The sequence below is a fragment of the Nipponia nippon genome, unplaced genomic scaffold, assembly GCF_047370975.1.
Source record: "Nipponia nippon isolate SJK-2023a ecotype South Korea unplaced genomic scaffold, ASM4737097v1 scaffold_10, whole genome shotgun sequence".
Lineage (NCBI taxonomy): Eukaryota > Metazoa > Chordata > Aves > Pelecaniformes > Threskiornithidae > Nipponia > Nipponia nippon.
In genome coordinates, this window is record NW_028262291.1 from 25,526,411 (window position 1) to 25,551,400 (window position 24,990).

The 24,990-nt window shown below is 42.2% G+C and overlaps 1 protein-coding gene across 1 annotated transcript in view; it reads left to right on the forward strand.

Annotated features, from left to right (window-relative positions):
- HSD17B12 (hydroxysteroid 17-beta dehydrogenase 12) overlaps positions 1 to 24,990 on the forward strand; it is a 93,835-nt gene that overhangs the window by 30,980 nt on the left and 37,865 nt on the right. The window contains exons 2-3 of the mRNA XM_087746009.1: positions 6,242 to 6,288; positions 10,879 to 10,954. Of these exons, the coding sequence (XP_087602135.1) occupies positions 6,242 to 6,288; positions 10,879 to 10,954 (123 nt within the window). The remainder of the gene's footprint in view (positions 1 to 6,241; positions 6,289 to 10,878; positions 10,955 to 24,990) is intronic.

Below are 24,990 nucleotides of genomic sequence, written 5' to 3' on the forward strand. Positions count from 1 at the left end.
AGCGACCATGAAATGATAGAGTTTTCAATTCTTGGAGAAGTAAGGAAGGGGGTCATCAAGACCGCTACCCTGAACTTTGGAAGGGCAGACTTTGGGCTGTTCAGGAGTCTGGTTAACAGAGTCCCTTGGGAGGCAGTCCTGAAGGGCAAAGGAGTCCAGGAAGGGTGGACGTTATTCAAGGAGGAAATCTCAAAGGCGCAGGAGCAGGCTGTCCCCATGTGCCATAAGACGAGCAGACGGGGGAGAAGACCGGCCTGGCTGAACAGAGAGCTTTGGCTGGAACTCAGGAAAAAAAGGAGAGCTTACCACCTTTGGAAGAAGGGGCAGGTGACTCGGGAGGGCTACAAGGATGTTGTGAGGATATGCAGGGAGAAGATCAGAAAGGCGAAGGCGCAGCTGGAACTTAAAGTGGCCACCGCTGTTAAAGACAACAAAAAAAGTTTTTATAAATATATCAGTGACAAAAGGAGGGCCAGGGAGAATCTCCCTCCTTTGTTGGATGCAGAAGGTAACCTTGCCACGAAGGATGAGGAGAAGGCTGAGGTACTTAATGCCTTCTTTGCCTCAGTCTTTAATAGTCAGGCTAGTCATCCTCGGGTTTTTCAAGCCCCTGAGCTGGGAGATGGAGATAGGATGCAGAATGAAACCCCAGTTGTTGGAGAGGTGGCAGTCACCGACCTGCTCTTCCACCTGAATACGCACAAGTCCATGGGGCCAGACGAAGATACTGAGGGAGCTGGCAGAGGAGCTGGCCAAGCCACTCTGCATCATTTATCAGCAGTCCTGGTCAACCAGGGAGGTCCCAGATGACTGGAAGCTAGCAAACGCGACGCCCCTCTGCAAGAAGGGTCGGAAGGAGGATCCGGGGAACTACAGGCCTGTCAGCCTGACCTCGGTGCCGGGGAAGGTCATGGAATAAATCATCTTGAGTGCCATTACACGGCACGTGCGGGACAGCCAGGGGATCAGGCTCAGCCAGCATGGGTTTATGAAAGGGAGATCCTGCTTCACTAACCTGGTCTCCTTCTATGACAAGGTGACCCGCTTAGTGGATGAGGGGAAGGCTGTGGATGTTGTCTACTTGGACTTTAGTAAGGCCTTTGACACTGTCTCCCACAGCATTCTCCTGGAGAAGCTGGCTGCTCATGGCTTGGATGGGTGCACTCTGCGCTGGGTTAAAAACTGGCTGGACGGCCGATCCCAGAGAGCGGTGGTGAATGGAGTCAAATCCAGTTGGCGGCTGGTCACAAGTGGTGTTGCCCAGGGCTCAGTGCTGGGGCCGGTCCTGTTCAACATCTTCACTGATGATCTGGATGAGGGGATTGAGTGCATCCTCAGTAAGTTTGCAGATGACACCAAGTTGGGTGGAAGTGTTGATCTGCTGGAGGGTAGGAAGGCCCTGCAGAGGGACCTGGACAGGCTGGATCGTTGGGCTGGGGCCAACTGTATGAGATTCAACAGGGCTAAGTGCCAGGTCCTGCACTTTGGTCACAACAACCCCATGCAACGCTACAGGCTGGGGGAGGAGTGGCTGGCGAGCTGCCTGGCAGAAAAGGACCTGGGGGTGTTGGTTGACAGCTGCCTGAACATGAGCCAGCAGTGTGCTCAGGTGGCCAAGAGGGCCAGTGGCATCCTGGCTTGTATCAGGAATAGTGTGGCCAGCAGGACCAGGGAGGTGATAGTGCCCCTGTACTTGGCACTGGTGAGGCTGCACCTTGAATACTGTTTTCAGCGTTGGGCTCCTCACTACAAGAAGGACATTGAGGTGCTGGAGCTTGTCCAGAGGAGGGCAATGAAGTTGGTGAAGGGTCTAGAGCACAAGTCTTATGAGGAGCGGCTGAGGGAGCTGGGGTTGTTTAGTCTGGAGAAGAGGAGGCTGCGGGGAGACCTTATTGCTCTCTACAACTAGCTGAATGGAGGTTGTAGCGAGGTGGGGGTTGGTCTCTTCTCCCTGGTAACAAGGGATAGGATGAGAGGAAACAGCCTCAAGCTGTGCCGGGGGAAGTTTAGGTTGGTTATTAGGAAAAACTTCTTCACCGAAAGGGTAGTCAGGCACTGGACCAGGCTGCCCAGTGCAGTGGTTGAGTCTCCATCCCTGGAGGTATTTAAAAGATGGGTAGACGTGGTGCTTGGGGACATGGTTTAGTGGTGGCCTTGGCAGTGCTGGGTTAACGGTTGGACTCGATCTTAAGGGTCTTTTCTAACCTTAATGATTCTATGATAAAGCAGTTCTTGTACTGTGTGTGTTCTTCAAGATGGTGTGGGAGAATGGAGCAGGAGACAGTTATCCTTCTCAAAGTGGAGCCAGTAATAAAATTATGGTATTAGTGCCTTGTTGTGAAAACAGGATTTCCCCTATTGCTAAGAAAAACTAGCTGCATACTTTATTCTGATGCCTATGCCTTTACCTGCGGCAGAAGCAAAACACTAATTTGTATCATCTAGGTGCCTGTTTATGAAGGTGAAGGCTCAAGCACTTGTTTTTCCCTGGTGGGATTTTGTAATGTTTTTCATCATTTATCTATATCAGATTTGTTTAAATTTCTCAAGTTCTGTTCTGGAGGGTACTTTAACCTCTGGACTACAGGTTATTTTAATTTGAAGTAGGGCCTAAAAAGGGAGGAGCCGTCCCGTTACTCATACTTCAGTTAGCAACCCCTGATCTTCAGCTTCTTAAGTCTCATGCTCCAGCTGGTTCTATTACAATTTGCCTAAGCAATGGATGCAATAAATGAGGTAAATATCCTTGACTGAAATTGTACTTGCACTTTACTAGGCCTTTAAAGTGCTACAGATGCTCTTTGGAGTCCGTGCCTTACGGAGCATGCACTCTCAGCTGTAGTTGCTAGAAGCTGAACAACTCGCAGTGTCAGAAAACAGTATTTTAAAATGCTGAGCTTGTTATCTGGGAATAAAACCATTAAGTCCGTGAATTTTGAGTTGGAAGGAGGAGAAACGATCTGTAAGTGTTACAGGGAGTGGCTGTTCTTTAGGTACCTCACTAACTATAACGAAGGAAACAACCCCTTTCACCAAGTCACTGAAGTTGAATGTTTTCCAGATTGGGTCAGCTCAGAACATGTCCAACTACTGTTGTAAGCCTAACAGGGAGTGGTACTGGTACAGGTTTCCACTGTCCTCTTGTTTGTTTCATTGTTTTGCTGAAGTAATAATGAATTGTGTGATAATGCATAATGTGAAACGCAAGATCAGCAGGGATGAAACTGGAACTTGTTAGTCCTTGAACTAAAGGGATGGTGCCATCCTGCAGAACTGTAATGCTGTCTTGCTAAACGGATAACAATATTGGTACAAGTTTGGTTGCAGGCAAGTGGACTCCTGGGAATGTATTCTTGATTTCTTCCTCAAGGTTTGCTTTTTTTGTCACTTGGACCCTAGCTTGACCTTTCTATATATGGATTTGTTTCTATAACAAAACTGCTACTCACACTTCCCTAATCGTGGCTGGATAGGAGGTGGCAAAAAGATGTGACACAGACACTTAAGCTTTCTCCATAAAATTCACTGGGGCTGACAGTGCAGCAGTTAGAACTCCATTTACTAGCCAGAGTATCCTGTGTGTGCAGTATGTGTTAGTATGCTAACGGTACAGTCCTGCATATCCTTATCACACTGGTGCTATGGCATCTTTCAAATACACCTTGAAACCAGGGACTGGATAAATGTATGTGCATATACATTCATCTGTGGTCACTTCTAAGTCACTGAGTCAGGGGCATGACTGGATCTTTCATTCTTAGCCTGTTATTGCACTGTTGGCTGGCCATTGAAGCTCAAATAGGACCTTTGCTGGTGGCTTCATCACTTGTTATTATGTCCACTTATTTATAGCTAGCAGGCACAGAAACTGAAATGGTTACAGCATTTCCTAGCTGTTATTACTCAAACAGAAATATTCTGGCTGCTGTTTGCATGCTAACTGTTATGGGTGATCTGCAAGCAGTGACTAATCAAATCACAGAATCATAGAATGGTCTGGGTTGGAAGAGACCTTAAAGATCATCTAGTTCCAACCCCCCCGCCATGGGCAGGGACACCTTCCTCTAGACCATGTTGCTCAAAGCCCCATCAACCTGGCCTTGAATACTTCTAGGGAATGGGGCATCCACAACTTCTCCGGGCAACCTGTTCCCAGTGCCTCACCACCGTCACAGTAAAGAATTTCTTCCTTTTATCTATTCTAAATCTACCCTCTTTCGGTTTAAAGCCATTACCCCTTGTCCTATCACTACATGCCCTTGTAAAAAGTCCATGTCCAACTTTTCTGAGGGCCCCCTTCAGGTACTGGAAGGTGGCTATAAGGTCTCCCCGGAGCCTTCTCTTCTCCAGGCTGAACAACCCAAACTCTCTCAGCCTGTCTTCACAGGAGAGGTGCTCCAGCCCTCTGATCATCTTTGTGGCCCTCTTCTGGACTTGCTCCAACAGGTCCACGTCCTTCTTATATTGGGGGCCCCAGAGCTGAACACAGTAACACAGGTTGGGCCTCATGAGAGCAGAGTAGAGGGGGAGAATTACCTCCCTCGACCTGCTGATCATGCTTCTTCTGATGCAGCCCAGGATATGGCTGGCTTTCTAGGCTGCAGGCGCATATTGCTGGGTCATGTTGAGCTTCTCATCAACCAACACCCCCAAGTCCTTCTCAGGGCTGCTCTCAATCCATTTTCTGCCCAGCCTGTATTTGTGCTTGGGATTGCCCCGACCCATGTGCAGGACCTCTGCGCTTCGCCTTGTTGAACCTCGTGAGGTTCGCACGGGCCCACCTCTCCAGCCTGTCAAAGTCCCTCTGGATGGCATCCCTTCCCTCCAGCGTGTCGACTGCACCACACAGCTTGGTGGTGTCGGCAAACTTGCTGAGGGTGCACTCAATCCCACTGTTCATGTCGCCAACAAAGATGTTAAATAGCGTTGGCCCCTGAGGAATGCCACTTGTCACTGGTCTCCACTTGGACATCGAGCTGTTGACCGCAACTCTTTGAGTGCGACCATCCAGCCAATTTCTTATCCACCGAATGGTCCATCTGTCAAATCCATGTGTCTCCAATTTAGAAACATGCAAACACATCTCCTTCTGGTGCCCTGAAGGGAAGTTATTGCTGAACCCCAGTGCCCGACAGCACCTCTGTCTGCTCTGAGTTTCACTCAGGTAGAGGTTGACCTGAGAGTTGAACCAACACTCTCAGTTCAGTTTTCTGAAATGTTAAACAAGCCCAATTATTTGGGCATGCCTGTGTTCTGGGATAAGCAGTGGAAGCACATACCAAGCTGTTCTGATCTGACATGAGGACAAACAGAAAAATCCAGTATATTCTGTAGCCACCTGGAGAGTGAGAGCAGAGACATATTAATGAGTGGAGAGCTAAATGAGTAAGGATGTTGAGGTGTAGGCATGGGATTTGATGAGAAGGAAGAGCTGAGAGAAAAAGGAAGTGGTGCTGAATGTGCTTGCTTAAAAAGTAGTTGGAGAAGCAGATTCTGGATGGAGAAATTGCTACTTAGTGAGTAAACTGAGATGATCAGCCACTGGTGTGGTGAGAGCCCTGGAATAATCTGTCAAACTAATGGCATGTTGAGTCACTCAGAGCTTCTCAGCATGTGGAAAAGAATCCTAGAAAGACTTGAGGCTTGACACAGATCCCAGTCATCCATGGGTGAAAAAGTTTAAGCTCTAGAAGCCCAGTTTGCAGCTGATGGCTGCATCAGTCACTCATACCTGCTGCTGGTAAGCACAATGGTCACAGGGATCTGAAATCTACTGGAGAGTCACTAACAAAGACGTGTTGTCCATGTCCTAAAATGTTTGTTTTATTGGATGCTTGCAGGCTTTAAGATACTTTTTGTTTTACTGTATATGTAAAACTAAGTTGAGAGCTGGTTTAATAGTCATAACTGAGCTTTTCTTTTTAGTTAAGTGACTTAGAAATCTCTCTTAGTCTGCAAGGCTTCTGAAGAAGTGTAGTAGGCCAGAGGACTAGCATGAGAAGGGGTGCTGAACGTGATTCTTAAAGTAACTGTTAGGCTCTAATTCCTTATCTTCCTCTCCTTTCTTACATATGGAAAGATTTCAGTGTGAGTTCCCCAAGAGATTTAATAGGTTGTACACCTATTGCAGAAACTTTGATGTGACTCTTGGCTGGAATGAGTACTTTAATGGCTTGCTAATGAACACCCATTGCAGTTATTTCTGTAAAGCAACTAATGTATGTCTGTCTGTCTTTTTCAGTGGTCACAGGAGCTACTGATGGGATTGGAAAAGCCTATGCAGAAGAGGTAAGAATCCTTATCACTTGGAAGTGTATCTTAGTCTTTGGCAAGATGTCATGCTGTCTCAACTCTGTCAAGCAGAAGGTCATATCTCCTCACCTTATCTGAACATAGATATCTGTGGAGAAAGAGGTCTCTTGCCTTGCCTCCCTCAGGTGATCAGTCAAAAGTTGTATCTCTTTTTGTTAGTTTCCTTTATTTGTGAATAGTGTTTTCAGCCCTTACCTTGTCCTTCAGGTTTTATTTTTAACTTTTTTTAGTCGTTAACAATTATTTTCACTTTCTCAACCTGTGGTGTTTCCTTTTGGTATTTCCAGGTACTGACTAAATGGCATTTCTAGCTGCCTGCAGTATGTTCCAATTATTCCCTATAGTTCATGAAGTCTCTGAAGCTGGGTTTTACCTCTATCTCTTTTACTATACTTTTGCTCTTGATGGATATGTGGGCTCCAAATATGGTACTGGAATGTATTGCTTAAGACAGAAAGTGCCTGTTAGTATGGGGCAATTTAGCCTATAAGCCCAGAGAACATCATGACGAATAGTGCTGACTACAACAATTTATAGCAAAAATAACTTTCAACTCCAGCAAAAGTAAGGCTGTCTGTACTCATTTTTGTGTTCTCTGAAATACCAGCATGACTTTGTGTGAGGAGATCAGCAGTGAGAGGTTCCCTTTTTCTGGAATTTTTTGTTCTGCGGTGCCCACAGGGAAAGTAGTGTTCATCTTTACAGGTAGTCCTTGCCCTTCAGATTTCCTTTCCATCTCTATGTGCCCTGCCACCTGCACCCCTAGCCCCCCAATTCCTTTCTGCTTTGCAGAAAGTAGCACCTCGTCCTACTGGGTCAAGATAGGGGGAGTTGGCTGCAAAGGGAATTAAGCCTGATGCCAACAGTACCCGATTCTGGCGTAGAGCTGACAGCTCACACATGCCAAATATCCCAGTTACATGGCACTGAAGCAATGATGCAACACTTAAATTTAACTGCCTAGAGCAAGTGGAAGGAGGTCATTGTGCCCAGGGCATAGCACTATCAGGAGGAAGCCTTCTGGTGTAGGAGACACCCTCTGAACATCATGGGAGATCAGTTTCAGGATCTATATGTTAGGTTATCGGGTGAGTGAAACTACAGCTTGCTTTATGTTCTGCTGGTGCCTCTGAGAACCAGGCTGCCTTCAAACACAAATGTGTGCTGCTTGCAGACCCCTGTATACAAACCCCTATTAGGAAAGCTGATCACAAGTATGAGATCCTGCTGAGAAACACCTGACTGTTTCAGCTTCTCTGCTGTAGGCATAGAGCACCCCAAAAGCACCCCAAAGGGTACAAATACTCATTCTTGGGCTATAGAATAAAACACATTTCTATTTAATAAAATATATTATTGTTATTTTTTAATTTAGAATAAAACACATAACTGCCCTCTGACAGTTTACATGAATGAAGAACACTTGATGAAGTCAAGTGTGAATGCAGGGTGAAATGTGGAATACCTGAAAAGACTTCTCAATCTTTCAATTAACTCTACAGATATCTTCATAAGACTGCCAGCAGAGGCTTGACTTTCTACTAGAAATTCCCATCAGGTTACTATAAATGCCACTGTCATACAGCTGCCTGGGCACTGGTGGCTGTGATTATAATCATGCAGATTACTTCTTTCTCCTTCGAGGAGTTTGTGAGAAAAGTAACGGTGTGTTGAGAATCGCCTCTTCTAAAGTTTGACATGGTCACCAGTAAGTGATGGAAGAATGTTACGAGTTTGTAGATTCTCTGGTTATACTCTGCTCTGTTGGTTGCTTTCCTACTTTTCCAAGCAAAGAGCCATTTTTACGCTTTTCACTCTTGCAGTATTAAGATCTTTCTTCTGTGCTCAGCACTGATATCCTTTTCATCACTAGACCACCCCTTCATGAAAGGCAGTGCCATGGTAAATGCAAGTTTTCTTCTCTGTTTGAGTAATGCTTGCCCAGTCTTTGATTCCAAAGCAGCGCACTTCTTTCTTTTTCCTTTTTTTTTTTTTGTTTGTTTTAAAGGATATGGTCAGGAGTTGCTACTTATTGCCCCTCTCTTGCTGTCTGCTGTTTGCTTTTGCAAATCATGAGTTCAATTTAATCTCAGATGTATTTGTATGCTAGTGATAAACTAGAGGTTGCGATCCCATTGCATACTCTGCAGTACTCTGCTATGCACATCTGCTTAGTATTGCTTTTTGTAGATCTTTTTCCTATACCTGCTCTAACAAGAGCTTTAACTCTGCTTTGGTGGGCTGTCAATGACATTCCTTTCCATCTTGGAGAGAAAGGGCTTTAACAACAGCTGTGTTTCACTACCAAAGTGGAAAATGTGTTAGTTACTAACATGGGATTTAAGGAAATCGGACACCTACATCCACCAACTCTATTAGAATGGTGACTCTTGCTTGCGTCAGTCCTTAGGCTACAAGAGCATCTTCCCAATGTTTGCTACTTTGGGTGAGCTTTTGTGATTAGTTTTAAGGTCGTCTTATTCAGTCTTTTCATGATCCTAGGGGCACTGGCCAAAGATCCAAGTATAATGGCAGGTTATCTACAAAGCAACTGAGTCTTCCTTGTTCCTTACATAAAAATGTAATTAGTTGCTGGGATCTCAGAGGATCATTGTTGCTCTTTGGAATGTTGTGGTTCTCTTCAACTCACTAGGCCTCTACCAGTGAATTCAGAGTGCTCCGCAGAAACTGATCGGTTTCATCAGACTCAAACTGAACTTGCTGTTGAGCACTGTATCTTTTCCACGTTTGATTACTTCTCTTAAGTGGTATTCGTTCCTCCTTACAGGTTCTTACCTTGGCCATTTTGTGTGCTCTGTACTCCGAGAATTCGTCTTGCAAATGGGTTTCCATTTCCAGATTTCAGATGCACTTCTCAAAGTGTGTCCCTTTAGTGTCAACATAGCAACAGTTTCTATCAAGCTCACTCTTGTGGAAGTTCTCTAAATGTGCTGAGGTTCCACTAACTAGGTGCGTTGGCATGGCTTTGCCTCCTCGGCTTTTGAGACAAGTACAGCTGGATACCTTTCCATAAAGCTCAGGTACCTACTTAAACAATCTGGGAGCTCAGAGGTTATGACTGCTGAAAGAAAGCAAATTACGTGTCAACGGTCTGGAGCTTGCACCCATGAGGAACATCTCTGGAGCTTTTTTGCCCCATGGGAACTGCAGCTGTTTCAGACTCTGAGTAGATTACTTTCAGGTTGTCCTCGGTGTCACAGGCTGAGATACTTTAGGTAAAGTATTGGCCTTTGCCGCCTTGATCCTGTGGAATGAGAGAATGCTGTGTTATTCCCTTCTCTCCCCTGCCCTCCAAGCCTACAGCTTGGCTTTATGAAAAGTTTATTCCAGTGAGCCAGGTGCTTCTCTGGAGGTGGATGTGTGTGTGGACTCTTAGACAATCATCCTCATAACACTAGATCATTTCCTTGAGCGGAAAGCGTAAGTTACCCGTAAGCCTGAACTTGGCGGTGGTTTGTTAGCAGTTCCTAGTGTGAGTGTCTTTGGTTTCATCACACCTCACTCTAGGCTCATGAGAGATCTAGTATGAGATTTCTTCTGCTCAGAGATCACACATGGGAGTGAAGTGCAGAGTTTGCTGATGAATTCTGTCATACTTCTCTGTGAAAGAAGCTTTCTTGTTTTGCCTACTTCTGCTAGAATGGTAGATGAGATTAAGTCACTTTAGGTTGTGGCTATACTATGCTGTGGTTTTGGTGGGGTTTTTTAGATTTCCTTTAAGACCTATTCTCATCTGCTTCCTAAGGCAGTGAAGGAGTTTTATTGGAGCAATGAGAACTTACCTGTTTTTTTAATACGTAGGTGTTAAGTGTCTGAAGAGCAGTGTCACTATGAACTGTGGATATATTGGTTTTACTTTTCACTGGAACGGGGACTTACAGTAGTTACAAACGTTGTTTGTTTTCATTGCAGAGTAATTCAGATACGTAGCTGTCTTTCTGCAGACAGTTTTAAATTGAGCTGTTAGACCACATTGCAAACCTGCAGCGGTAGGTCTGATTTGATAACCTGGATATGCTCAGGCCACAGCTTAAGTTACACAGCTTCCCTAAAAGAGCTGCATGAGTAAATTTAACCTTCATACCTATGATTAGTACAAAGGAAGAGCGTAACCTGACTAAAGGAAGCAAGTATTGAGTGCTGGTGTAATTTTGCAACGTGGTTGTCCTAGTGACCATGGATATCTTAACTTGGCATCTTAAACAATTATGGGTAATAACTACTTTGATCTGAGTTGCAGAGGCGTTGTAAAAGTTCTGTAAAATATCTGCTGTTGGTTTTCTGTTTTATAAAAATGCCTATACACCTGTATTGGATGACTGAGAAGATGATAAATTTGTTGTGAAGGGAATCAAGTAAGAAGTAGCGTGGAAGTATTTGTCCTGGTTTACCCTTTCATGTCTCTCTTTAAAATTGTTATTTTTTCAAACTTGCTTGTCATATATTGTTGTAATGTTTGACGAATTATACAATTCCTTTAATAAGGATACTAACTTGAAAGCAGTTTATGGTTTTTCTTATGTCTCTTGTTTTGTTTTGTTGCAGTTAGCAAGACGTGGAATGAAGGTGGTTCTCATCAGCAGGTCAAAAGAAAAACTGGACCAGGTTGCTAGTGAAATAAGTGAGTTGAAAACTTCTTTCCTAAACTTCACAGGCATGCTTGATAAATAAATGCAATTGCACATGAATTTCATACATGCTAATATATACAGATTTAATTTTGAAAAAGGTTTGCTCTTGTGCACAGTGCAAATGTTACAGATAGAAGTGGTAAAGGCCTTGCAAATTAATTTTACAGGTGTTCATATTTAACTTCTGAGAGCAGTAGAGCTTAATTCTGGAATAAGTACTTCTAAAACTGTTAGTCTTCCATAAGAACAGCTTACCAGGTCAGACCAAAATACCACCTTATCCCTATAGTAGCTGTCTAAAATCATAATAAGGAGAAAAACATGTAACCGTTACTTCATCTGAATATTCCCTCAGCTTGAAGCAAGTTTGATTTTATGGGCTTCAGCCACAGGGTGTTTTTTTTGTAACTCAAAGTTGTTGAAAAAATGTTCTTTATGTTACTCATTGTATTACCAAGTATACAAATTTATTGTGGGTAGCCTTCCCCTCCTCCCCCTTTTTTTGTTTTGCTTGGATAAACTACTCAAAGATCAGATTAGAGAGCTGTAAGCTTTTTTGGGGTGACGAGTGTGCGTAGTCACAGGAATATAGGGAATGAGTTAATGCATTTAAGAACATGTACGAGGGATTGTTTCTTCAATAAGTGTGTAGTAAATGGCTGTAATGCATAAATAAGAGAGCAACTTAAGTATTCCAATCACAAATGTAAAATGGATATTTGTACGGGGTCAGTTAGGAGAAAGCTTCCTCAGGTCTCATGGTGACAAATGATTTTCCAATCGGAGCAAAGTATAACCATAAGACACAAGAATTCCTCTTGTAATCTGGATCTCTTTTATTAAGGCAGATTTAATGCAAAGTTATTAGTTTATGCAGAGTATGTCAAGATACAGTGAGAAATGTAGCCTTGTGTGTAGAGTTTTTTGATAAGCAAGAGTGGGAGTTGTGTATTATAAAGCAGGTTTCTCGACATAATGATGTCGGGTAAAGAAACCTTTACGATTATGCTTCTGTCTTACCCTCCCTTGTCTTGCTTAGACTTTCCCAAAATGATTTGTGTACATAATGCAGATAATTGCAAGAACTGCTTTCCTTCAGAGGTCATAAGTGTATTATTTTGGTTTGAGTTTGTTAAAACTTGTAATAAATTTTAGTGGCACTGCTTTACTGTAAAGCATAATCCGTAAGTCAAGCCTTAACAAACTGTCCTGTACTAAGTTGTAAGGGGCCGCTTAGTGAATGTAAGGATGACTAAAAGACTCAAGGACTTCAGCTTGCTTAATGGTAACTGTTTTACTAGTTTACTGAAAAATAGAGGGCATACAATTCTGTTGATGTAAATGCCTCTGTCTCTGATTTTTAGTGTCCAATGGAAGATGGCATATGTAACTGTTTTCTAGACAGAAAAGTCTTCCTTTGTATGTGTTTGTCTAGGTGGTAGAGAGCATTCCTTCTTAGAGCAATAGATGGCATCAAGTCCTATCTTCTGCTGGTTTGGAAGTAATTTGGCATTGTTCGGTAGTATCCTGCATGTAAGGATGTCACTGCGGTGTCTGGATGTACCTGTGGTACTCTGGTCAATACAGTCACAGAGTAAATTAAACAGTATAGGTGTTACTGCTCGGGTAACCTGCATGAGTACTGAAGCTTACTGCAAAGACATACAGAAGCTGCAACAAGGAGGTCTTTTTGGTGGTTCGCCGCAGTAGCTGGATGGTAGTTTGCTGCATATGTGGGCATATACAGTCATGTTTCTTACTCTGCTGTATAAGGTTGTCTCGCTAAGTAAAAGTGTAACTGATAAAAGTATCTGCAAATACCTTGTTCTGAAATCAAACACTTAAGCATGAAGCAACAAGCTTCCTGAAAGTGGTCATAACCCTTTCTGTACCAGTCTGGAAATCTCTTCCTCCTTGGGAATTAAGCATGATGCTGACGAGAGATAAATCCACTGCTTTGAGCTTTCAGCACTTAGATGATAGCTGCGGGGGGAGTTTTTCAGATTAAAAAAATAAGTACATGTACCTATGTAGAGCAGCCTGTAATACGTAATTAATGTTAGGCCTCACCCAAACATGTTTCTGCTTTCTTTCCTAAACCTTTCAGAAATGAGATGGGTTTTCAGAACATTTCTTTTGACAATGCTGAGCTACTGAAATGTATACCTTGTTCACTGTGGCATATGCTGAAGGATTAGGATAGTCTGCATAATCAAGCAAGCCTGAGTCGCACTTTCAGATCCTGCTAGGTTTTAGCAGAATAGAATTTTCTTGTATTCAGGCTCATGTGGTCTCTGCAGTCTGTTCGGATTTGTCATATATAAGGTGGGTGACGTTTTTAGAGCTAAGGTTGTAACTACTTGAGTGTTTCCCTTGCAGGCTCCTAAGGCAGCTTTAAACTTCCTTATGGTGGTCCCACGACTGTTCTTCAAATTGACATGAGCTTGCTCTTCTTGAGTAATGACCCGTAATCACTTTAAGGAAGAATGGCTGTTTCACTAATTCAGTTCTTTGAATTGTGTGAGCCATGCATACTTTCTGTTCCTTCCTCATTTACACTGATCAGAGTCCTGCGCATCCTAGTGAATGGATAGATGCCCTCTGCCACAAATAATGAGAGGGCTTTTGAGGATCAGGTATGTTCATTCTATTTCAGAAGAATATTTTCTTGTGCTCTTATTAGGAGTGGTATCTGTGTACAAAATGCAAGTTGCATAACCACCATCATAAGGGAAGCACTGATACGTCTTTCTGAATGTTAAATGCCAGCTGACCTGGACCTGATATCTAGTTTAGTTCATGCTACATCAGTGTTCCAGCACCTTTTTAAAGTGTCTGTTGTATTACATCGTTAAACACTTTAAAAGGTTCAGAAAGAAAACTTCTCTGTGAATGGAGACAATTATTTGAACGCTGTGTAATGAGGCTGTTCCCTGATTTGCTGTATTTAATAACGAATATGGTCCAAGACATCTCAGGTGCTCCGTTCAAGATCCATGGATTTGCAAGCAGAAAAGCTTCAGTTATTGCAGTGCTGCTGGTAGGTATGTTCTGAGCAGACTTGAGAAGAACTTTGCTGTAGAAACTCGTTTCTTAGGGGCTGCAAATGAAGAATGCAGTGAAAACCAGTCAAGCAGGGAAAACACTTTAAGGAGAGCTTGCCTGTAGGGAAATTGGGAAAAGAAGAATTTGGTATTGGTGTACGTTATTAGCTGGTGGCTTCACAGGACAGGTGGTGGAGTTGTGCATGAGCTGTGGGAGGCAAAAAGAACCAGTTGTAGCTAAGTAGTGTTTCTATTTGCAAGTGTAAGTACCTAGTTATTTGTAGGTAAGTGCATATAAGTGCAACACGGGAGATTTTGTGTTTGTCATCGGTTACTATTTAATTCAAAACTTTTTTTAAAGTAAATTCCCATTTGCTGCTTTAAAGCTGGTGGTTGTTGCTATTACATACACCCTGGTGATAATATTAGCTCCTAAGAAATTGTTTGGACTGAAAAAAAAATTTTTTTCCCCAATGTATTCTCACAAATGATCACTTAGCTGGAATACATTGTCTTTTAAGCCTTTAATACTGTTTAAGAACTAGTGTTCAAAACTTAAATTTGATTCTGCTACATGCCTTTCTTTAAGAAAATGTAGGTTTTTGCAATTAAAATATGCGTAACTGACTATTTACTTCCAATAAGTTTTCTGAGCTCAGCGCGTAGTGTTCCTGAAGTTGCTTGGTCATAGTAGTTTCATCTTGAGCTACTATCTAACTCGAAGATTTCAGGTACATCGTAAACTGATAGCTGTCATGTTTAGACTTGGGATCTATCGTTTTCGCAGTACTCTGGCATGATTTGTGAGTACAAGAAAGGAATGGGATGTGGTGCCAAACCCAGAAATGTTCCTTCTCCATTTCCTAGGCAGGTGGGTTTTACAGCTTTCTTCTGCTTTCTTGGTAATAAGATAGCAGGGAACATTCTGAAGCAGACCTGATGCTGACCACTGTGCTTGTGCCTCAGCTGTTACCGTGACCTACTGCTACAAATGGCCAGTGTCCCCTATGGCAAATCTGTCCCCTGCAGATGCTCAGTCGCACCTACCTGGGAGCACTTTGCCCCTTAATCTCTGCTCTGTCACTTGCATTCCTCACCCCCCCGCGCCCCGGTAAATCCTCCTTGCATTTTGGAGTTGGCAGGTAGGAATATTTGCATTTAATAGAGGAGGTTGAAATGCAGATGAACTCGGGGAGGAAGGGGACATCATCATTTTACTTTTCTTGCACAGAAATGACAGGGTTCACTTTCCTGAGCTTAACTTGAACACTAACTGAATCTGGCAGTTATTTTGACCTTTTGTGATCTATTTCAAGGTAAATTAATGTGTTTGCAGCCTTCCATCATCTGAGCCAGGTTCAGCTTGACATACTTGAAATCCCCCTATATTTCTTGGACTTGACAAAATGGCTTCAAATATTTTGGACTTGTTTTGATGCACTGAAGTCACCTTTCACATAAAGTTGGAGCATAAGGATCTTTGATTCAAAATGAGCTCTCGGTTTTCATCTCTGAAGAAAGTTTCCCTTGGATGAAGTGAAGAAAGTTCCCATGGTTTTGCCTTGAATGGTGTCAACCACTTACTAAAGGAGCAGTTGTCGGACGCTGTAGAGAGCTGACAGAGGATTCAAGTCAAATTAATTTTTATTAATTTGTCAATAAATAAAATAGATGAACCCTGAATACAATCAACAGAGCGTGTAAAAGACATAGAGCAATTAGGAAGGGAGCTTATTTTTAAATGTATTTTTTTCTTTTTTTTCTTTACAAAGCATCCTGCTTCTGCGGCTTGGGGGTTTTTCCCCCCCTTAGTCCATCTTTTTTATCATCTTCTCTTGCATTTTCTCAGTGAAATTTTGCCTGGATTAACTTGAAGAAACTGAGCAGAATGCTTAGAGAGAAACACTTGACAGATGTCCTGCACGCTACAGGATGCAGTCCTAGGACTACTTCATCTTTTAGGAGAATTTTGAGGCAGCAGCAAGGTAGGATGAGACACGAGTGAAACGTTCTCCAGGTGACTAGTGACATCCTTGCACAAGGACTTTGTTTACATATCAGCTGTCAGCATACAGAGTAACAGGCCATGGTGTCATAGTTGCTTTTAAGGATGAAAACCAGTTCAAGAAAGTTTAGCAGTTGGTGTGATGGGTCACACATAGCAGTAAGTGATCTGGCAAGTTCTAGCAGACAGTGCTTTTTCAAACCTGGCAAGACTGAGTTAGCCTCTCCCAGAAAGAAGGATTGGAAGCATGCTTGCTGTGAACCTCACTGCCAGAGTGCCTCTATGTGTATTTGTTGTGTTGCGTTGATAGTTTGTAAACCCATAAAGTCCAGGAGAAGAAATGTGTAGAGGTTATTTAAATGTGAATTAGGTACTTTGGGATTCCTCTTCTGAATATAAACTACAGCAGAAATAGCCTCTTCCACACCTCAGATACTCTGTATATTGTGTCTATAGGTTCAGGACTAACTCTGGGACCTAATGGTGTCTCGAGTCTTAATGTATTACGTGCGAGGTAATTGGATCAATGGGGCAGATGACTCACTTGGTACTTCTGAAACTCAGACTGAAGAAGCAGGAATTAGTCATCCCTGCAAACATTCAGGGTCACTGCTGCCTCTACCTGGCAGTAGCTGGGTGGGGGAATAGGTTGCATTTTCTTTAATACACAGAAACTTAATGCCTGTCTCTGCTAACGACCTATTTGTAACATAAGCTTTTGTGGATGCCAAAACCAAGAGCCCTTGTGCTAGTCTCTGGGTCATTAAGCACCTTCTGTTAACACAAAAGCTGCAATATATTGCTTATCACTTTCAGTGTAAAATAAACTGAATATTACATGAGAAATGATTATTGGATTGTTCTTGCTGAGTGAAAGTCTGTTTTGCAAATCTGGTTGAAGGCAACTGGTGGAAGCTCTTTTGCTGAGAGACTTAAAATTAGGCCTTTTAAGAGGCTCTACAGGGAATGGTCTCTCTCTGGTACAAGGAAAGGACTGGATGATGCAAACGGTGCTGTCCTCCTACAACTCCATTCTATGAATGTGTATTTTAGTCTCTTGTCACTTTTTTAGCAGGTTGAGTTACGTTACACCAAGCCCTTTTTATCTGTCAAAGCTGTAAAAATCCCTGATAGACTTCTCTGCTGAGGAAATGGTGATAATCGCTTTTATGTTTTTTCAGGAATACGTTGTGGTGAGGAAAATAATTAATGCTAGTTAGTAGCTCTTCATAGAGAAAGGAAACTCAGTTAATCTGTTTTTCACAACAAAATTCTGTAGAAAAAAATCCATGAATATGAAAAATAAACAATATTAAAAATGGTGTAACTAGTGGATACAAGTATGCTTGCTGTGCAACTCCTTAAGCATGTGCAACTCTTCCAGTGCTGAACTGGCTACTCTACTACTTTGTGCATTAGATATGGACTAATTAACAATGTATTCTCCCTTACCAGTAGCACTTTGGAGAACCCTGAAAACTGGTCTTAAGTGTCTGTCTTTTGACTGAAGTAAACACTTTTTTTTGTGGATGCTGAATGCAGATGAAACTATCAGGGCCATAAAAAATAATGCTGAATTAGCCTAGAAGCTTGTTTCACTTTTTAAATTTGTTTTAATTCATGTAGAGTGACTGGCTTAAACATCTTGAAATTGACTTGAGGGTAAAGGCACAATTTTTTTGTTAATCCATACCACGATACCTTTCAGTCTCTGTCAGTGGCTCTTAAATTCTTACTAAATAATTCTCCTGGTCATTCTGGAATTCACTCTGTTGAACTTAAATCTGGAAAAAAAAGTGGGGTGTTTTTGTTTCGTTTTGTTTTTAATCATTAGTGTCCTAATTATATGGCTGGAGAATCAAGACTTTTATTTTCAAAAAGTGATGAAACATTCATGTTTACATGTATATACATATCATGTGTACATATTGTCACAGTCAGGCAATAATAATGACATTAAGGAAAACTAAATGTTACAGGAAGTATTGGAAATAGTCCATATGCCCTTCGTAAAATGAGTTAGTAAACTAAAAATAGCTTTCTTCATGCTGTGTAAAAACCAGTACCACCGATGAATATCAAAAGCCTGGAGGGGGGTGAAAATAGTGTTGGGCAAAGAGGAAAGAAGGAATGGGAGTTTGAGATGCTGCCTGTCACACAGTACTAACCTTCCCATACCTCACGTTGCACTTATCCCTGCAACAGCTTGGGATTGCATCCTAACAAACTCTTTGTGCAGCTTTAGCCATGGTGGATATTTCAAGGTAGCAATGAGGAAAACCACAGAAGGGCAAAACGATGCTGTTCTTGGAAGGCAGGACTCCTGACCTGCAGGAGGACGGTCGCACGCACGGTGTCTGTCGGTGTCTCTCGTGCCTAGCCCTGTCGCGGCATACTGGAGCGAGGGGGTGTGCGTGGTGAGCGTCAAAGCTGTGCTTGCCTTGCTGCCTGAAATAACATCGACGTTTGGAAACATTGCAATGACTTGACTGTGCAGCCCCCCTGGCTGTCAGCCTCTGCAGCTGTTTTTACAGGCTGCTTGATTTTGTGTTTTTAGTTAGCTTTGTAATTAGGACAAGCTTGATTTAGGAAAGCTTACAGTGTTGAGCATAATATTTGGGTGAATGGGCTTATTGATTGATCCTGTGTGTTGCTCAGAATGTTTTTCTGACTTGGTAAGTGTATCTTAGAAGCTGTAGTATATTTTGACATAATGGGAGTCAGAGAGGAGCAAATGGAGGCAAGTATTAATAAAGCGTATTTTCTTCCTATGTTTTGTAGTAACAGTACTGCTTATACACATTAAAAACTTAAATGTCCCCTGTGCCACAAGGGTTTGTGGACTTTGGCTTAGAGATCCATCTTCTGCTGTGTTGTCTTTGAAAGCGGAGAAGTGAGGAATTGACTTGTGTATGTGTGTGTGTGTGTGTTGAAACTTACAGCTGTTTAACAGAATTGTAACATTTTAAATAAAGTCTGGCATTTTTTTACCCATTCTGTACTTCTATGTGATTAATTTTTAAAATATTCACTATTTTTCAGGAAGCTGTAGCTATGAAATTACATGTGCAACTAGCGCGGTACGTAAGCGATTCCCTGGCAGTGTTGCATATGTAGTTGAATGAAAGGAATCTGAAGCTATTCACTAGTGCTTGACCAAATGTGTATACACATGTGCTTTTAAAAATGTGTTGAAACATAGCAAGTTCTGTTAAATTGTAGGCAGGCATCTCATGATGCTATGTAGAAACTGATACAGTATAGCATTCCTACCTGGAGACTTCTTTTGCAAACCAGGTGCAAACAGAGCTTTCTTTTAGCTACAACTTACTTTAACTTTTGTTATTCCTTAGGTTACCAGTACTCTGCTTCAGAGTTTTATAGAAATGTCTATAACTTACATATAGTAAAAATCTTACTGTACCTGTCTCTGCTTATCTGCTCCCCTCCTGAACGCGTGTGCTGTCTTGCGTGGGGTCTCTGCTGTGCAGCATCCCTCTGGATGAGGGTTCAGCACTGACCCTCCCTTATCTTCTGTGCTGCTCTCCAGGCCCTGGTCTCTCTTGTTTCCTCTTTTGCAGAAATGAGGAGCGTGATCTGTCATTCGGGATAAGGACTGATACAGCTACACAAATGGGAGCTCTCACCCACTCAGAAAGGCTAGTCTTTTAGGTATTCAGTTTGTCTGTGGACTTGGCAATCAAAACATAAATAAAATGCATGTGGCAAAAGAATCCGGAGGTTTTGCTCTAGATCACCTTTTCTCTTTCTGTTACCTGTGCTACTGGATCTGATTCCTGAAGAATATTGCAGGTTCTCCAGGGTGTCTGCTCTTTTTTCCTAATAAGTATCCATATGCTCTTCTGGTAATTCTGTGACTGATTTTGGCAGGGCGGGAAGTTTGTACCTCATTTTACATGTCTTTCTCAATATCTTGAACTTCATTGAGTAACTTAGAACTGTAATTAACAGCTGGTCTCTGTTCTGCTGAAAGGTAAAGCTTATCCCTTGCATTCTTAAGTCCCTACAAAATGATCTGAAAAAGCTAGCTCTTGTTATACCCAGCGGACTTTAACATGCTTCTATATGGTGAATATTATCAGTGCGTAACAACAATTGGCTGTCATCAGTCTGGAAGTATTTGATCCTTCTGGAAGACAGATTCCAGCCATATGTGACACTCCGTGTGCTACTTCTGTGACCTCTGAAAGTCCCAAATTGAACACATTCCCCAAATGGATGGCTCTCCCTTACAAAAAACTCAAAGACTTTGTAGAGGCTTTATCTGCAGCCACTCTATAGTCTTAAATTCTTCTTCATTTCTGCCCTGCATAGATAGAGTGCTAAAAAGCAGGAGGCTTTCATGTTTTGCTTTCATCTCTCAGCTTCTTGCCCTTTATTGAAAGGTTACAAACTCTCATTCTGGAGACTGGGTACTAGATTAGGGTGAGTTTTGCCACTGCAGTGATACTGGAAAGATGACATCTTTATTTGTGGATGTAGTTGAATCTCCTTACTTAAACAAATTTTTCCCCTCCTGTGTGTTGAAGAATGGAGAGCTGTTTTTCTACTGCTTCGCTTGCATCTCTGGCCATCCTGAAGCTAAAGACCAAGGGAGACTTATGTTTTTGCAAGCAGTTGCTTTATACCACATCACTGTGACGACAATATTTATATAAGGCTTTGAATGTAAAGCAATGAGATGCTTCAATTCTAGCAAGAGGCTTTTAATGTACTTTTCCCTGAGCTTGAAATAACTGTTCCCAGTACCTGCTTACAATGTGGGCCTTGTATCCTGAACCTCTCTGTTGCAAAGATGACTGGATTTGTTTCAACATACTCAGTGCAAATTCAAGCTGCTGTAGCCAACTTCTTTGAAACAGGTGGTGCAAGTACTAATGTAATTTTATTAGGGATGGTGATCTTCCTGTTTCCCAGCAAGACTTTGTACCACAGGCCCCTTTAACACTGACACTGCTTCCGTCAGGTAAACCGAGCTGCCTCTCCCGATCACCCGGCTAGTGTCTGTTTGCTTTCGCATCTAAGTACACAAGGTTACTCCTCTGGGGGAACCTTCTTTTAAGCCCAGTTTATCTGTGTCTGAAAACTTCACCTCCTTAGTTAGCATTTTCTTAGCTTGTCAACCAATACTTCAGTTTAAGGGGGCTGCTGCTTTGAATTATTTGTAAGCTTCTGAAAAAATAAATGTGAAGATGCTTACCTTCTAGCCACTTTACAGTTCTTTATTAGGCTTTTTTTTTTTTAGGATGTAGCTCACTGTAGTTTCTAACTTTCCACTTATTTTTTTAATTCCAGTGTGATCCTTTTTTCTGGTGTTCTGGGTAACATGGTGCTATTTTGCACCTGAATTTTTTTAGTAGCAAAGGTGTGCCCTAGTTTGCCTGATCATTTAGATTAGTGTTTTCCTTGTGTAGCAAGACACTGGATACATTTCCTCTAAGTCGGACATCTCACTGGCCTTTGGAGCTAATTAAGCTTTTGCTTTACCTGGTGAGGTTGTAACTAATAATCTTAGATGAGAAATCAGTAAGTGTTGTGTCTTTTCAGCTGTTGCTTGGGATGGTGCTGGTGCGCTTTCTGCCACTGAATTGTCCTTTCTATACCTTTCTGTCTTCAGTTCCTTGCTGCCTCAGTTGTGTCTGCTCCGTGGCTGCCTGCTTGCTGAAGTGCATGGTTTCCAGCTCCACCAGTCTGTCTGCCTTGAGTATTACTCCCTGCTCCCCTCCCCCCCGCCCCAGTCCTGCAGCATCTTTCATTTATGATCTTGCTGGCTACAAACTAACTTCTTTTGGCATCTGAAGGTACTGTTTCCATCATAAGGCAGAACTGGGGGTCTCTTCTGGGCCTCTTAGGCTTAATCTGCTCTCTAGCAGCCTTCGTTCTTGCATTTCAAAGTAAACACTAATGTCACGTCTGTGTAAGTGTAGATATTCTTCTGTGAACTATTGATGTCTTGAATTTTGTATGAATACATGAGTATCCTTTTAATAAACATCCTGAACTTGATGATCTAGTTTGATTTTAAAATGTCAAACTGAGTCTCTAATAAAGTTTGTTTGCAAGAACTTCCATGACCATTAGACAATGTCTGTATAAAAATTAACAAACAGTTTAGGAAGACTGTTGAGATCTGAATATATAATATGATGCATCGTTTCTTTTCAAAGTATGAGTGTATTTAAAAGTTTATCATAGTGGAGAACCCTTAGAAGAAAGGTGTAGGATCGATGTGGCTTTTGTTTTTGCTGACTCTGTTCTACCTTCCTTGTGCTTGTAAAATTCAATAAGGTAAGAGTTGTAAAAGCTGAAATGGGCAGGATCAAATTCTGAAAAATCTAGAAGATGCATAGGAAAAGTCTGACATGGATAGGGAACTGAAAAGACGGACACGAAAACAAGTAAATGTTAACATCTTAATGTCCTCTGACTCAAAATTGAGAAGTAATGAAAGTAAGTTACCTCTTCAATGTTAGCAACCAAATGTCAGTGCAGTATCAACCAATACATAGTGGCAAGAATGGGAAAGAAAAAAATGTTACGAGGTATGACTGAGGAAGAGGAGATGGCAGTTCAAAAACCTAATATCAGATGGAGCAATCAGAGTGGATCCAGGCACACCAATTTGAAATTTGGTCGGTTCTGCTCTTGGCAGGTTCAAAAGCAAAAAAGATGCCAGCGGTGAGGTGGTATGGGTGCTGAAAATGTGTAAGGATTTGTAGCAATTGGGCGAACAGCTGTATGAAGAATTGGCTGAAGGCCATCAGGGTAGACATACCCAGCTCAGGACATTTCTGAGCAGCAAACTGTTGGAGCTTGGGACTATAAATTGAGGAAACATTACTATGTACTTTCCTTATTCTTTATACCATTTTCCTCTTTATCTGCTACAGAATACCAAATAGTTGCATAGATCGACCTCTGGGCAGACCTGGAATGACTGCTTAAGTGTCTTTATGCTTATTTTGAATAGTAGCACCTTAACCAAGTTCGAGACGCTGTTTGGAGTCCTCTTCTGAGGATACCGAAGGTATTGTTTTCTTCAAGGGATTATTCATAAAAGTGTTTGTATTTCTGATGGTGTGTATGTGAAGAATGTGGTTAAATAGCCTGTTTGTTTCCAGACCGTCTCATCCTGTGTTGTGCAGGAATGAGTAGAACGGGAACATGCTTCAGGAGGTCAGTTCTTCTTTGCCACCTGTACAAAAAGTGGCACTTTTTAAAGTTATATTATGTTCCTCTTCTAATGTGTATTTTTTTTATACTGCCTTTGTTTGCACAACAACTGTTTTGCTATAAGTATTGGTCTGGGACATGCCTATGCCTCTGCAGCCTGACTGTGTCCTTGGGTTGCTGTCTGGATCTTCGAAAGAGTCCATCCCAGTATCTCGCAGGAAAGTTCGCTTTGCCTTTTTGTCTGGTACCATCTTGCTCTACCACGATTATGACTATTGGTTCATTCAGCCTTCCCACAGCTGTGAAGAAGTTCTGTCGAGGCTTTGTGGTCAACAACTTACTTTTCAAATGATGGTGTAGTTGCAGAAGATCATGTCTGCTTTTATTAGATTACCACAATACTGTTGTGCATAGCTGGTCTCTTGCTAAATTACGAGAAATCTTGGCAAAGGTCATACAGGCCCTGTAAATTAACTGGACATGTGCAAGTTTAGGTTAAAACTTATTTGTAGGGTCAATACTGATCTCACCTGAGATTTTTAGTAAATGAGATGATTAAAACACTGGTGTGTCAGAGTTGAGAAATGTGAAGGTCTGCTGAACTTCCTTTCCCATCCTTGAGACCTTATCGGTAGGTGATGACTGACTGTTGCACAAATATTGATAACATGGTGGTGTAATATTCACTCCCCCGCTAAGAAGCATTTGAAGTACCAGTTCCAAAGATGAAACATCAGGTTCACTTTTCACTATATCATCAGGAATGCTGGACACGCTGGCAGATAATATCAGCTCTTTCAGATCCTCTAGCTGTTAACTGCAAAAACTGGCCGGTACCCTTCTTTCGCTCCCTGTGGCTCCTGAGTACCTCACAGTCTTCAAGCTGAAAGCTCCATTAAGGAGTTTCAGTTTTTTTTTTTCTTGGACAGCAAGAGCCCAGTCACTGCTAGATATCCCTGATTAGGACATAGCCTGCTTGCTTCTTTCTGTATTACACTACATCTCAGAGTCTTTTGGGCGGATAAAACAAGGATACACGCTACTGTCTTCTATCCCATCTGTTTGAGAACATCTTAATCCTTCTTAAGATCAAGGGAATTCCCTTTTTCATTGTTCATACAGAGCAGAGCACACCTGTTCTCCTCTGCACCTTGTGCTCTGACTACTAGGACGAGCTTACACAGAAGTGACTTGATGCTATTTGCATCGTCATTTGACACAGAACCATTTTATCAAGTGTATCTGCTAGTCTTTTCTCTGATGTAGTGGATCATCCCACCTATCGCAGGTTCTGGGACAGAGCACGGGGTATGCAGAAGTTACAGGATACCTGAAGGCTGGCGTGAAATGAGGAGGGGGGGTTTGGTCAGCGGGTGGCATCTGCTGGGGCAAGACAGTCTCACATGTTTGCAGTGAGCAACTGCACAAAGGCTATGTCCTCTGGCCATGCTGGTAGGCAGTCTTCTACTTTTCATATGTTTTTATGCACTGTACTGCCCACCCTCTGTCCACAAAGGGTGCTGCATCTTTTTATAGGTGTATTGCTTAACTGCCTTAAGTGTGATGGCTCTTTGCTAATTTTCTAAAGGCTCGAAGAAGGGTCTTACATGAACAGTGGTGTGAGGACCTTTTTTTTTTCTTCTATTTATAGTATTACGTCTTCAGATTTTTTTCCTACCTCGTCCTCTCAGTATCCCTGGAGTGATTTCAAAAGGCTTTGAAGATAGGTAGGTAACAATCCTAATGAAGAGTGTTTAGTATAAAAGGGCCAGTACCAGTTGAG